We start from the raw sequence: 12,708 nt of genomic DNA, 5'->3' as shown, positions 1-12,708 counted from the left end.
TATCTGAGCACAGACTAAGATTCTTTGGCTCATCTTCTTTGTGGTGTTTTTTTTTTCTATGAGAGCAGTACAAATGCAATTCACAGAAACGTATTTATGCTTCTAGGTAAACCACTGAGAAAGGTTGTGTGGATGTTCTTACTGCAGTGTAAATGAGGCTTTCAAATCCTGAATTCCTTTCTGAAGAACATGATTTATCTAATACAGGCTTAAAAGTGTCTACATTAAAAAATAATAGTGGAGTAAATACAAGAAAGAACTTTCTTGACTTTCTGTGATTATTGTACCCAGTTCAGCTTAGATAAGCAGCTGAATCAGCCTTATACTGAAGTAAGAGCATCCAATCTGAATGAACAGAAGCTGCTTAGAATTTTACACAAACTTTTGACCACTTGGAATTAGTTTATAGTGATACTGGCAAAAACAATGCGTCGTGTGGAACCTGCCGTTTCTGCAAGACTTTTCTTTGGCTAAACAAAAAAACTGGTCTTGACAGGTGTGAATGAGCTTGTTTTAGAGTTTGTACTGTGTGAGAAAAACCTGATTTCTGTATGAAAAGTCTGTTCACAGTGCAAGAAGCCTTAGAGGATGAATTTGCACAGCATAAGCAGTGTCACATGAGTCTTGCTCACACGCTTGCTTTAAAAAGTCTGTTAAAAGGGACTTGATAGTAACATTTTCTTCTTACAGGGCTCTTATCGCTGTGGCCAATGCAAATCAGGATACACAGGTGACCAAATCAGGGGGTGCCAGGCTGAGAGAAGCTGCAGAAGTCGAGCCCTCAATCCATGCAGTGCTCATGCCCGGTGTATTGAGGAAAGGCGGGGAGAAGTAACGTGTATTGTGAGTTCATAAATTCTTTCTGTACAATGAATAACAGCTGAAAGAGAGCAAGTCGCTGTGGTCATTTTATCAGTACAGTTTCCCTCCTGCAGTACTTCTATAAGGCAGTCATACTCATGTGCCGTATTTGCTGGATGAGCTGCATACGTTTGTGTTGATTATAGTTTTTTGGGAATGTTTTTTTATAGACCTTCTGTGTTCTCCTCAGAAAGGACTGTCTGCAAACTACTGCTGGGAACCTGCTTTTGCAGAGGGATTGGACTCGGTGATCCCCAGAGATCCTTTCCAACAACTGCAATTCTGTGATTCTTTGTGACTCACGAGTGTTGTTGTACAAAGTATACCACAAGGACAGTTCCCTCTCCTGGTGCTCTGTGGAGTGGAGGAATTTTTGCCTGTGTAGCCAGAACTAGGGATTCTGTCAGCATACCCACAGCGTTTGTATTTGTCTGCTGATAGAGATGGTAGACTTCCAAAAGAGATCACAGATTTTATGCGCAGTGTATGCTGTATTGTGTTTTCCCTCCCTGGGAACAGCAGGGCTCTGAGTGGCATATAATAAATAGTCTAACTATATTTTGTAGCTTTTTTGAGGTTGCAAGGGGAGGGGAGAGTGTAGCTGGTGCTTGCTTTGGTCTCATTTTAAGGCCATCTATTCCAAAAAAAGAAATGAGGCTATTTTAAGTCCACAAAGTAGTGGGAAGATACCTAGAAACTTGTGTCAGGCAAGTCCTTGTTTTCAGAGGAGGTCACGTGAATTTCTCTGCATGTATGTTCAGTTACAGATTATGGTTTGCTTTGAATATCTCATTGGCTAGGAGAAACTTGTGTGCTGATGTACTTGTTATGCCAATGCAAACTCAGTAACTGTCAGAATGGTTTTCTATAAAAATATCCTCTGGTCCATGGATATAGTCTGGAGATACTGAATAAAACATCCAGCTAATTCTTGGTCCCTTGCTGAGGTACTATGTGCATGTTCTGTCTTGATGCAACATTTCTTTTTTCAAACTACAGTTGAAGAACCAAAACTTATTCTTGTTGATTACTGTAAGAAATGTATATCCACTGAAATCATTAGTTATTGCAGGCAGACAATCTACTTAAAACAAAGCATTAGCTTATTCTGGCTGTTCCTAGATACAGAGAGCTTGAATTACAGATTTTCTTTCCACGCTGGGAGATGCTGAGGTGCATTTCATTATACTACAATGCCTGTTTATGCATCCTGCATACTAGTGTTTTCAAAGTTGATATTACTTCATCGACTATTAATCTTTTGGTACCACTGCGTTGTTTTATTGATAGTGTGGCATTGGCTGGGCTGGTGATGGTTATATCTGTGGAAAAGATGTTGACATTGATGGCTACCCTAATGAAGAGCTCTCCTGCCCTGCTGAAAGCTGCAGAAAGGTGAATTATTTCTTAATGCTCTACTAATTCTAAGATGTAGGAGATGAGGAGAAATGTAAGAAATGTAACAATATGTATTATATCTTTTTTCAAGTTATTGAATTCCTCTGAATAAATTCTATCTCATTTAATTAAAACAATAATTAAAAAATAAGATGCTTTCATAATTTTAATGACTTCATCTCACAGTACACCTAACACGTCTCACTTCTTATTTAGGACAATTGTAAGTTTGTCCCAAATTCCGGACAAGAAGATGCTGATGATGATGGGATTGGAGATGCCTGTGATGAAGATGCAGACGGAGATGGCATTCCCAATGAGCAGGTGCTCTGTACAGATTGGGGTATACGAGTCTGTGCAGACAGAAGGATCTCAAATTAATGCAGTAGGCAGTGAATTTGAAATCTAATTCTCTTCTATTTGCTGAATATTCAGTGCAGTTCACTTTCTGCTGCTTTTTAAATCCTGCTTTCTTTTTTCTTTCTTTCTTTCTTCTTTTTTTTTTTTTTTTTTGTATTTTTTTAAATGACACCCATTTATAAGACCTAAAAACAACAAACTAAAACAACAAAAGACACACAAAAAAAACTAAGGCCATCCTCCCAGCCTTAAGTCCCACCTGCATAAACTCCACTAGCATGTGCTAGCATCAAATTCTACAGCTTTTTATTCTCAGAATTTAACATCCTTCTTTCACTGTCCCCTAACATGACCTTTAGGAGCATTACTTATGTTACTGCCTTTCTTTTTTAAGAGCAGTTTGACAAGACACCACAATCAATGAGAGATACAAAACCTGCAGAAATCAATGGCTGTCTTGCCAGTAACTTGAAAAAAAGCTTTGGATCTTGTTCTGAAGGAGATTTCCGTGTGGGGTCACTACTGCAGAATATATCAGAACATAAGTTCAGTTTGTAATTTTCTGAGTGTTTTTGCTTTATAATTGAGTCTCTACTGGAACAGGGCCACCAGCTTTCATTAAGAGCATCTACAGACCTTGACAAATGCAGCTGAGGTGCAGGTTACTTATGTGGACCCATCCAAAATGAGAATCAGCTGTCAAAGTTATAAATAAATCTTTATGGTACTCAGTATTCATGTTTAGTGTTCCTGTGGTGTGTATTACAAAGAAAGCTCTGAGGGAGGTAGTGAAGTCTGGCCCAGAGCTAATATTCATGTAAAATATCAAATAGCTCACTGAGATGGAAATGCAAGACTCATGGCTCCATTCATATCTGATTTGGATCAATGCCTCTTGCAGGATAACTGTGTCTTGACTCCCAATGTTAACCAGAGAAATAGTGACGATGATATCTTTGGAGATGCCTGTGACAACTGCCGCAGTGTCCTGAATAATGACCAAAGGGACACAGATGGTGATGGGAAAGGAGATGCTTGTGATGATGACATGGATGGAGATGGTTGGTAACTCTTCACTTACAGCTTTTCTGACGTTCTTAAAATTTACCGAGAGATTGCTGTGAATTACAACAACTTTCTGCCAACAGCTCCTGTCATGTAACACGTTGCCTTCATGAAATCTCTGCATTAAGTAATTTTCTTTTAGATCAATTTATGCCTTTTAGCCTCCATCTGAAGTGCCAAATACTTCATAACAGATAAACATGGAACTAAGCTTGGTTTAAGTTAAGGTCATTGGTCATTCAGTAACTCCTTAAAGGCACTAACATGCCCTAGAATATCCAGCTGCTGCCTTTGTCGAATGCTTATGGGCTACGTGATGTATTATGTCTATTGCTTTAGGAGTCTTGAAAGAAAAGACACTGTCTTTCAGGTCTAATATTGAAGATAAAATATTTGATCCTATATTGTGACTCAGAGAACAAGACAGGATGAAGTGTGTGTAACTAATGAGGGATGCGTGATTGCATTGAGAACTGTTCTTCAGCAAGATGTTTCTAAAAGTGGTTAAATAAATGGATACGTGTAAAAAGGATTTGCTGTGCAGATTTATGATGTCATTGAAAGATTAAGTAGTTACTGAAAAGGATCAGTGTCTTTTCTATTCTTGATACTGATCATTTTTTTAAAGCTAACATCCTGTCCACTTTTTGCTAGGTATTAAGAACCTTTTAGATAATTGTCAGAGGATCCCCAACCAAGACCAGGAAGACAAGGATAACGATGGTGTTGGTGATGCCTGTGACAGCTGTCCTACAGTCAGCAATCCAAATCAGGTTAGCAGGCAGAAGGAATAAACATTCACGTACAAGGAGGGGGACTGCTGAGATCCAGAAAGACCTAATAGAATGAGGCTGCCCATGCAGACAGCGTTTGTCTTTTAACAGAAGGAATTTGGGAAGCTTTTGCAGAGATTCACGTGCTCCATCAAAATGGGGAGACACCAGGTGTATTCTTATATCTTTAGATATTGTTAGCATCACTTCCCTGCGGCTGTCACCAGTGTTTTCCACAGTCTTTCTCCATGTGAGCCTGCTCCAGTATGACAAAGTCCACTGCCAGACTCCACACAGTGGGGTGGTTTAGTTACAGTCAGAATTTCTTTCATGAGGGCCTAATCATGATGTCCTTACTTAGCAAAATCTTCATTGCTTGTAGGTAAGAAGTCAGTGACAGTTTTGATTTAACTTCTGATTAGACTAACAAATGCTGGAAACTCTAGAGAAATTTGTTAGATTTCTGAAGTCACTTTAGAAATGAACCTAGGTTAAAAATGTGTGGTATGTATCTCTAGAAACTGAGGAATTTTACTTGTGTTTCACCTCTTAAACTACTCCAATCTAATTTAAACCTGCTTATTCATCATTCTGTTTTATTTTCTGTAATAAAGCGGCCGTTTTGGTTAGAAGTATGATGCAAAGAAGGAAATAGTTTTTACAAAACACATGTTTTTCCATGGTTTCATTTTAATTGCAGTTGATTTACTTAATGTTTTATTTTAATGCTGCCATGTTAATAGATGCTCTCTGCAGCTGATTCGGGAACTACCTCTGTTTTCTTTTGCAGTCAGATGTCGACAATGACCTGGTTGGAGATTCTTGTGATACCAATCAGGACAGGTAAGCTGTATTATGGCTGATAGCAACAGAAGGGAATTGGAAGAGGCTAGTTTTGAGCTGAAGCGTGGTGGTTGCTGGAGAGCTTCTATCCTTCATATGAGGCTTGATTTAATTACTTCTCACAAGAACATAATTTCAAAAAACAAAAACAAACAAACAAAAAAAAAAAAACCATGGGATTTTAAGCCTTGTTGGTTCAGTTGCCTGTAGCAGTACAGTAGAGGAGCCCTTTACCCCTAGCCCCATGTTCACACATAGTTCCTTTCAGTTCCTGAGGAAATGACATTCATAACAGTTTTCTGTCCGTAAAACCCAGAGCACTGCTCAGATCGTCTTAGAGAGGGAGCATGCTTTTTTCTGCTTTTCTTTATTTTCATCCTTTATTTTAAGGTTTAGGGTGCTGTGGTCCCAGATGGTGAGTGCAGGGGAGCCTACTTCACCACCTCTGCCAGGAGCATTCGCAGTCTTGGTGTTGTAGCTAAAGGGGGCCCCCATTTTTTTGGGAACTGTATTAATAGATAGGCCTTGTTTATTTCTTGTTTTCAAAGAAGGACATTTTGTTCTTTCCTGAAACCTAACTAGTGTATAGGAAGCATCTTCTGTTAGACCACATAAACCTGAGGTTAACCTTGCAGTAATAGATAAATGTATACAGTCCTCACTGCATTTCACCCCGAGAACTTACCGAAAATGTAAGCCCCATTTTTATCAGAGAAGAACAGGAGGGGATATGGATACCTGTAATACCTGTATATATATATACATTGAAAACAAGTAGTGAAAGCCTTTTTCTTTTTTTGCTTCCTCCTCCTCGGTTATTAAGCTGTACTTAACCATATAAATCGAGGAACAAGGCACTCGCTCCAAATCTTCCCGAACTTTTCAGTAGCCTGTGTCCCCACTACTGGCTGCACTTCATGTAACCAGCTGATAGCACAATGAATTGGTGTGGCATGTGGGAGGTGCAGAACAATCCCCCTACTGTGTGGCCTCCTGGGGAAAAGTAACATAACCAAACACAGCCTGCAGGAGGCTGAAACTGTTGCTTAGTTTTAAACAAGTCTGATTTCTGGGGCTCATGCAGATTCTGCCATAGATTTCTCTCACACTCATGGATTCCTGAGCTCCAAAACACTTGTGGACACCGGAGATGGTTGCAGTTGACCCCTTGCTATGTCACCTTTGTGACTTTGAATTGGTGATACTGCAGTTACTGGAAGCACACACTTGTTAGGTGTAAATGTCGTGTGGGATCCTGGGCTGTTGTACCTATCCCCACTCCTGGTCAGGCTTCCTTTTATTTCCCAATCTAGGTATTTTTTAGCTTCAGGCCTAGCTCTACATCTTCTGCCAGCTTATTTTACAGCCTTCTTGTCTCCTTCCTGCCCAACTGCCCCAGTGATACCAGGTTATGGTGGCCCCCCTTTTCAGTTTCCCAAGCTCCTCTCATGCATATCCTGTTCAGGTGCTGTTGCTCTGCCCATGCAGAGGTGGGAGCTGATGCCTCTTTTTCTTTTTGTCTTTGTGCTTGCAGTGATGGCGATGGACACCAGGACAGCACAGACAACTGCCCCACCATTATCAACAGCTCCCAGCTGGACACAGATAAGGACGGGCTGGGTGACGAGTGCGATGAAGATGATGATAATGATGGCATTCCTGATCTTTTGCCACCAGGCCCTGACAACTGTAGGCTAGTCCCTAACCCAGGGCAGGAAGATGAAAATGGTAAGTCAGGCCTTCAGGAGTGGTTTAGGTGCTTGCACACCACATCCTTCCTCAGCATATATGCTAGCTGAGACTCTGCTCAGTTGCTATGTGCATGCAGGGGCCCTTGGGTCAAGGCAGAGCTCCGTGTGTCCCATCTGCAGACACTGTAGCTGTCAGGACAGAAACTCTGCCTGTTCCTTGGACATCCAGGTTCAGCAGCTATGTCAGCGTGACTACTTGCTGCACCGTTAAGTTTATTATCACTTCTCTGGTGTGTTCAGGTGATGGAGTTGGGGATGTCTGCGAGTCTGATTTTGACCAGGATACAGTAATTGATCGGATTGATGTCTGCCCTGAGAACGCAGAGATCACCCTGACGGACTTCAGGGCCTATCAGACTGTGGTGCTGGACCCAGAGGGAGATGCACAGATTGACCCCAACTGGGTGGTTCTAAACCAGGTAAAAATATACGTTTGTTTTTTTTTTTTTCCTCACCTAAGAAAGAGCATTTGAAAAGCTCTGTACTTGTCAAACCTCTTGCAAATGAGTGAGAAGTGGAAGCTGCTGGTTTGTTGAGTCTTGTACAGGTATTAACAGTGGAATAGTTTTCCTTCAGTGAATGGTAACTTGAAGCTTGGTGCTGCTTGCTTACTCCAGAGAACATTTAGTAGGGGGGTTGGACTAGGTAACTTCCAGAGATCCCTTCAAACCCCTATAATTCTGTAACTCTGTAATGAACTAAAATAAACGCAGGCTGATCGAGTAGTTCTAGATGTGTTTCACTGCTGACAGAAGTCAAACACAGGACTTGTGTCACTCTATTGACAAAGTACAATTTCAAAAGTCCTTTCTAGAGTTTGAAAGTCTGACTGGCTGTGTAGCAGAGCAGCTGCTCCTAAGTGAAGTCCAGTAAATGTTGTTTATACTAACACATTTTAGTCCTCAGGAGGAAAACATTTTCAGAGCCACAAGAAATGGACATTTCACTCCCACTGTCAACATCTCTGCCAAATCAGCTGTAATGTATAAGAAACCTTCCTCTGCCTCGTCCTGGCAGCCAGTTTAATCCTCAGCACTGTGATCAAATTCTGTGACTGAGGCCCTGCAAAAGCCCTCACCTCCCATTTGTTTTTTCCATCTCATCTCCAGTCCTGGCCAGATTCAGTGATTTCAGAAAAATTAGGACAGGGAAGGAAAGAACACGAATAAGTCCAGTTCTGCAGGAAGAGAAAAATCATTCCCAACTCTGTGCACGCAAGGAGATGGAACATGAGGATTTGATTATAGCTTTCTTTTTAATTCAGAGCTGCAAGTGTTATAGACATGTTATGAGCATGGGGAGGAAAGGCATGGAGGGGGTGCTAGCAGGAGGCCAGAAGAGGCTGCCAGGCTTACCCAGCCCAACTTGTCATGCACGCTAACCACCCTGAATTTAATCTTTACAGGGCATGGAAATCGTGCAGACTATGAACAGTGATCCTGGCCTTGCTGTTGGTATGTGCACTCTTTTGAGGTTCAAGTTTTACAGCAGCAAATCAAGTAGCATGCAAAGGCTTTTTCTGCAGACCTAGTTTTAACCTTGCATCTCCCTAGGTTACACTGCTTTTAATGGTGTTGACTTCGAGGGCACTTTTCATGTGAACACAGTGACAGATGACGACTACGCTGGTTTTATTTTTGGCTATCAAGACAGCTCCAGTTTTTATGTGGTAATGTGGAAACAGACTGAGCAGACATACTGGCAGGCAACTCCCTTCAGAGCTGTTGCAGAGCCTGGCATTCAGCTGAAGGTATGATAGTGCTTCCTTGCTGGGGGTGCAGTGGTCATTACAGCCTGGCTGTGGGCTATGCCTTCATGCCAGGCATTGGCCCTTCTGACTGTGGTGAAGTCGTCATGCTGTGTGTTGGCATTGCTGCCCGGCTGCTTTTCTTTTCCAGCACTGGGTACCAAAACTGTCTGTGTAAGCAGTGGCTGCAGTTACACGAGAAGTTACGGGCTTGTAAGTGGGAAAGAGGGTGCTTCTGCAACCTGCCCACTACAGTAGACTTAGTGCTGCTGGAAGTTACATTTCTCTGTTGTCAGTGCTTGAAACATGTATTCCTGCAGGCTGTCAAATCAAAGACAGGCCCTGGCGAGCACCTGCGCAACTCCCTCTGGCACACAGGGGACACCAGCGACCAGGTCAGGCTGCTGTGGAAGGACCCTCGAAACGTGGGGTGGAAAGACAAAGTCTCCTACCGCTGGTTCTTGCAGCACAGACCCCAGATTGGGTATATCAGGTGAGAATAAAGAAGAGATGAGGTGAGAACACATACACGTCTGCCTAAACTGTTGTGTCTCAATGCTTTTTAAATAATCTGAATATCTATGGCATGTCTGTGCTTTGCAGTCAGGAAGCTGTATGAGCTACCAAACCACTTTATGGCTTTGATGCCTTGTTTCCTCAAAAGGCATCTAAAAATGTCGTAATTTTGATCTTTTAGTTGGAATTGTAATTTCAGTAGTTTGTTTAGTGCTGTTATCACGGAATATGTAACGTGTCTGGCTTTTAGCTGCAGTGGATTAAGAATGTTGGTATTGTCAATGACAATGTTCTAGCCACTGGGTGGCAGATTTCTGGGTTTCGTTTAGATCAAGCTGCTCATGAAGCTGCTTCCCAAGCAGTTGTCTGCCTGAGGTTGCGGTCTCTCTAGGCAGCATAATTGACTTGCAGCTGAAGAACGGGGCAGTGTTAGTGTCACGGAATCCTTCAAATCAAAGGCAGGCCGGCCTAAAGGAAGCCTCTGCCAGCACTGCCCACATCTTGCTGTGGTTCTTTTAGGCCTAATGCCACAGACCATAATGTGTCTCACTCACAGAGATTTTCCAAGGCTATGAGGACATCTAGGAAAAAAGCACTCAATTGAGCAACAAGCCGTATTCATTGTACAGATACTCCTGAACTGCCTCAGGAAATCAGCAAACAGGCACGATAATAATTGTTTATTTTCTTATTTTACAAGAAGTTTCTCTCCCTTCACCATCCACTGTTTGACTGCATGTCACACTGGCTCCTAACACAGCAGTATCCTTGCCCAAAGCAGGATCCTCCAGGTTCATCATCCACTGAGCTGTTTGTTGGTACCCGGAGGCTGTGGATGTGGTATAGGCAGTGCTGTGATGGCTCAGTGTGATCCTGCTCAGACCCCCAGGACACAGGGCATGTGCTTGGAAATTTGGCAGGGCACAGTTATTCCCAGAGTTATTTGGGAATTTGCTGACAGTTTTTGTAATAAGAAAGTGCCAGATCATCAAAACTGTTCCTGGAATGAATCATCCAAACATTTTAAAGAAATCCGACAGTCGGGGAAGCAGCTTTAAGATTCCACACAGCATGTTTGAAACTTTGCCTATTAAAAAATATATAGTTTCATACTGCACGAGACAAAATCCATCTGGCATTCAATTCTCCTTTTCTCCCATAGTTACCAGCTGTGGACTGAAAGAGGGCTGAGGGCAGGATCAAGCAGCAGATACCAAAACATGGAAGGTCTCCCTTTCTGCTGAGATCTTTCCTGAGTGCAGCATTGCTTTGTTTTCCCCCCTAGTCTGGCTGCAGGGGCAGAAGGCTGGAATCAACACAGATAAATGAAACTACTTCTATTAAAGCTGTGGGTTTAGAAAAGACCTAACACAGCTTCTGTTTGCTTTCATTAAGGGCAAGATTTTACGAAGGCTCTGACCTGGTGGCAGACTCTGGTGTAACTATAGACACCACAATGCGTGGAGGACGGCTTGGAGTTTTCTGCTTTTCTCAGGAAAACATTATCTGGTCCAACCTGAAATATCGCTGTAATGGTAATGTTTTTTTTCTTTTTTCCTTTTTCTTTTTTTCTTTTGCTAATATCTAACAAGTGACCAGAAAGAATATGAATCCAGCTTTTGAATTAAGCCATCTTGCATCTTTTCCTTTGATTTTCATTTACAAGTTCTTTACGGCTGTGAAGTGCCTCCCCTGACACCGGTAAGGCACTGCAGCCCAGCCAGACGAGAACTAACACCCCATAACTGCTCCTCCCAGAGCAGTTGCTGTGCTGCAGAGATTGTGCTAACTAAGTAGTATAGCTGTCATCAGTGAATTAGAAATGTTATTTAAAGCCAGCCAACCGTGAGAGCTGTGTACACACAACATACTGAGGTCATCCTGTGTGCAGGGTGCCTCAAGCTTTGAAAACAAGGTGAAGCCAATCTGGAGATCTGCTGGGATGGTTTGTGTACTGCTGGTTGCTCTTGTGCTGCTGGTTGCTCCTGTCTGCGAGTGGACAAGATCATGAGATGCCTGTAGGGATGGAGTCCTCAGATTGTGGGAGTACGCTGGCTCTCCACATAGAGTAAAATCCTCAACTCTGACTTGATCTCCCAACACGTTGTATAAATCCTGTCTTGTTTGCTCACACAGAGGCTGGTCACGTTGGGCTATTTCTGGCTGGTAACTCATTTTCCTACCGCTGCCTTTGTCAGGGAGGGGGTGATGCTGAGACAAGGGTCAGCCCCTGGTGCCTCCACTGTTAAGATCAATTGCTGATCAATTGCTAATGGGGCAGAAATAGCTTGCACTGTCCTGTGAGCCCCTCTGCTTTTCAGTGGCATACACCAAAACTGAGGGCAGTCCCAGTTCATTCTCAACGTGTGAGCAAAAGACTGGATTCATTAGCTAAAAAGATGCAGCTGAGTGGCGTTAAGTCCTTTTTGTCATAAGGAGACTGACCTGTCCTGTGTTTTCCTGCTTTCAGACACCATCCCAGAGGACTTTCAAGAATTTCAAGCTCAGCAATTTGGAGTTGGGGATATTTAAGAAGTAAAAGCAAACTAGTATTGCTTTGTTGTTTGCAGTAACAGTGTATTTTAAATCCTTATATGATTGTTGTAAGAGTGCACACTTCAGCTTGTTCTTATTGATGTGATTATGTCAGACTTTTTTGTATAAAAGTGAAAATAAAAAGAAGACAAAAACATTCTGAGGCTTCTCTTGTTTTCAGATTTGCCCTAAGATGTAGTGGGGGGGTGGCACATAATGTAATGATTCTTAAGCCATTCTCAGGAACTGTTTGATTCTGTTGCCATTCTGGATTCAGTATTAAACAGCGTCAGGGAGAAAGGGCGAATTTGTCTTTCTAACTTCATCTCTGGTGTGTGTCAGAAATGAAAGTTTGAAATAGAAGAGATGGGTGCTGCCAAGATCAGATGCTTCCCAGTATCTTCTCCATCCCTGCTTGCGCACAGGTCAGAAGCTGTTCTATCACCTTTGGAGCAGATTAAATCTGCTTTAGCCCGTTACCTTTGGCAGAACTCATCCATGAACTCTGTCAGACTTTCCTGTGCTCCTGCTCACAGAAAATTATGAGTACATTTACAGCCTGTAAAAACAAAAAAGCTGCCTGCAGGGAGCTGCTGTCAGATCTCATCACAGTGCATGACTTGCACGTGATTTAAAGATGGGAAGAAGCCATAGTAAGTAATCCTGCCTTGCAAACTAAAAGCCAGGTTTTGATTTGCTCACCCTGCTCGGAGCTGAGGTCTCAAGCAGTACTAAAGTGATAGTAATTATTTAAGGTAAAAAAACACTTAACAATTGAATTAAGTGTTAACAACCATCAGGAAAGGGATGGGAAACAAAAGCCAAATAAGAAAGTGTCCCAATGCACTCTGTAACTTGG

General features: G+C 42.3%; 1 protein-coding gene across 1 annotated transcript in view; it reads left to right on the top strand.

Annotated features, from left to right (window-relative positions):
- THBS4 (thrombospondin 4) overlaps positions 1–12,006 on the top strand; it is a 33,694-nt gene extending 21,688 nt beyond the window's left edge. The window contains exons 10-22 of the mRNA XM_015848619.3: positions 691–843; positions 2,152–2,256; positions 2,476–2,583; positions 3,521–3,680; positions 4,339–4,457; positions 5,248–5,300; positions 6,835–7,028; positions 7,292–7,470; positions 8,457–8,505; positions 8,605–8,801; positions 9,119–9,291; positions 10,710–10,849; positions 11,785–12,006. Of these exons, the coding sequence (XP_015704105.2) occupies positions 691–843; positions 2,152–2,256; positions 2,476–2,583; positions 3,521–3,680; positions 4,339–4,457; positions 5,248–5,300; positions 6,835–7,028; positions 7,292–7,470; positions 8,457–8,505; positions 8,605–8,801; positions 9,119–9,291; positions 10,710–10,849; positions 11,785–11,846 (1,692 nt within the window). The 3' untranslated portion in view covers positions 11,847–12,006. The remainder of the gene's footprint in view (positions 1–690; positions 844–2,151; positions 2,257–2,475; positions 2,584–3,520; positions 3,681–4,338; positions 4,458–5,247; positions 5,301–6,834; positions 7,029–7,291; positions 7,471–8,456; positions 8,506–8,604; positions 8,802–9,118; positions 9,292–10,709; positions 10,850–11,784) is intronic.
- The last annotated feature ends 702 nt before the right edge of the window (positions 12,007–12,708 follow it).

The sequence above is a fragment of the Coturnix japonica genome, chromosome Z, assembly GCF_054131305.1.
Source record: "Coturnix japonica strain WE chromosome Z, WE-NBRP24, whole genome shotgun sequence".
NCBI classification, from domain to species: domain Eukaryota; kingdom Metazoa; phylum Chordata; class Aves; order Galliformes; family Phasianidae; genus Coturnix; species Coturnix japonica.
This window is presented reverse-complemented; position numbering and strand designations above follow the sequence as displayed.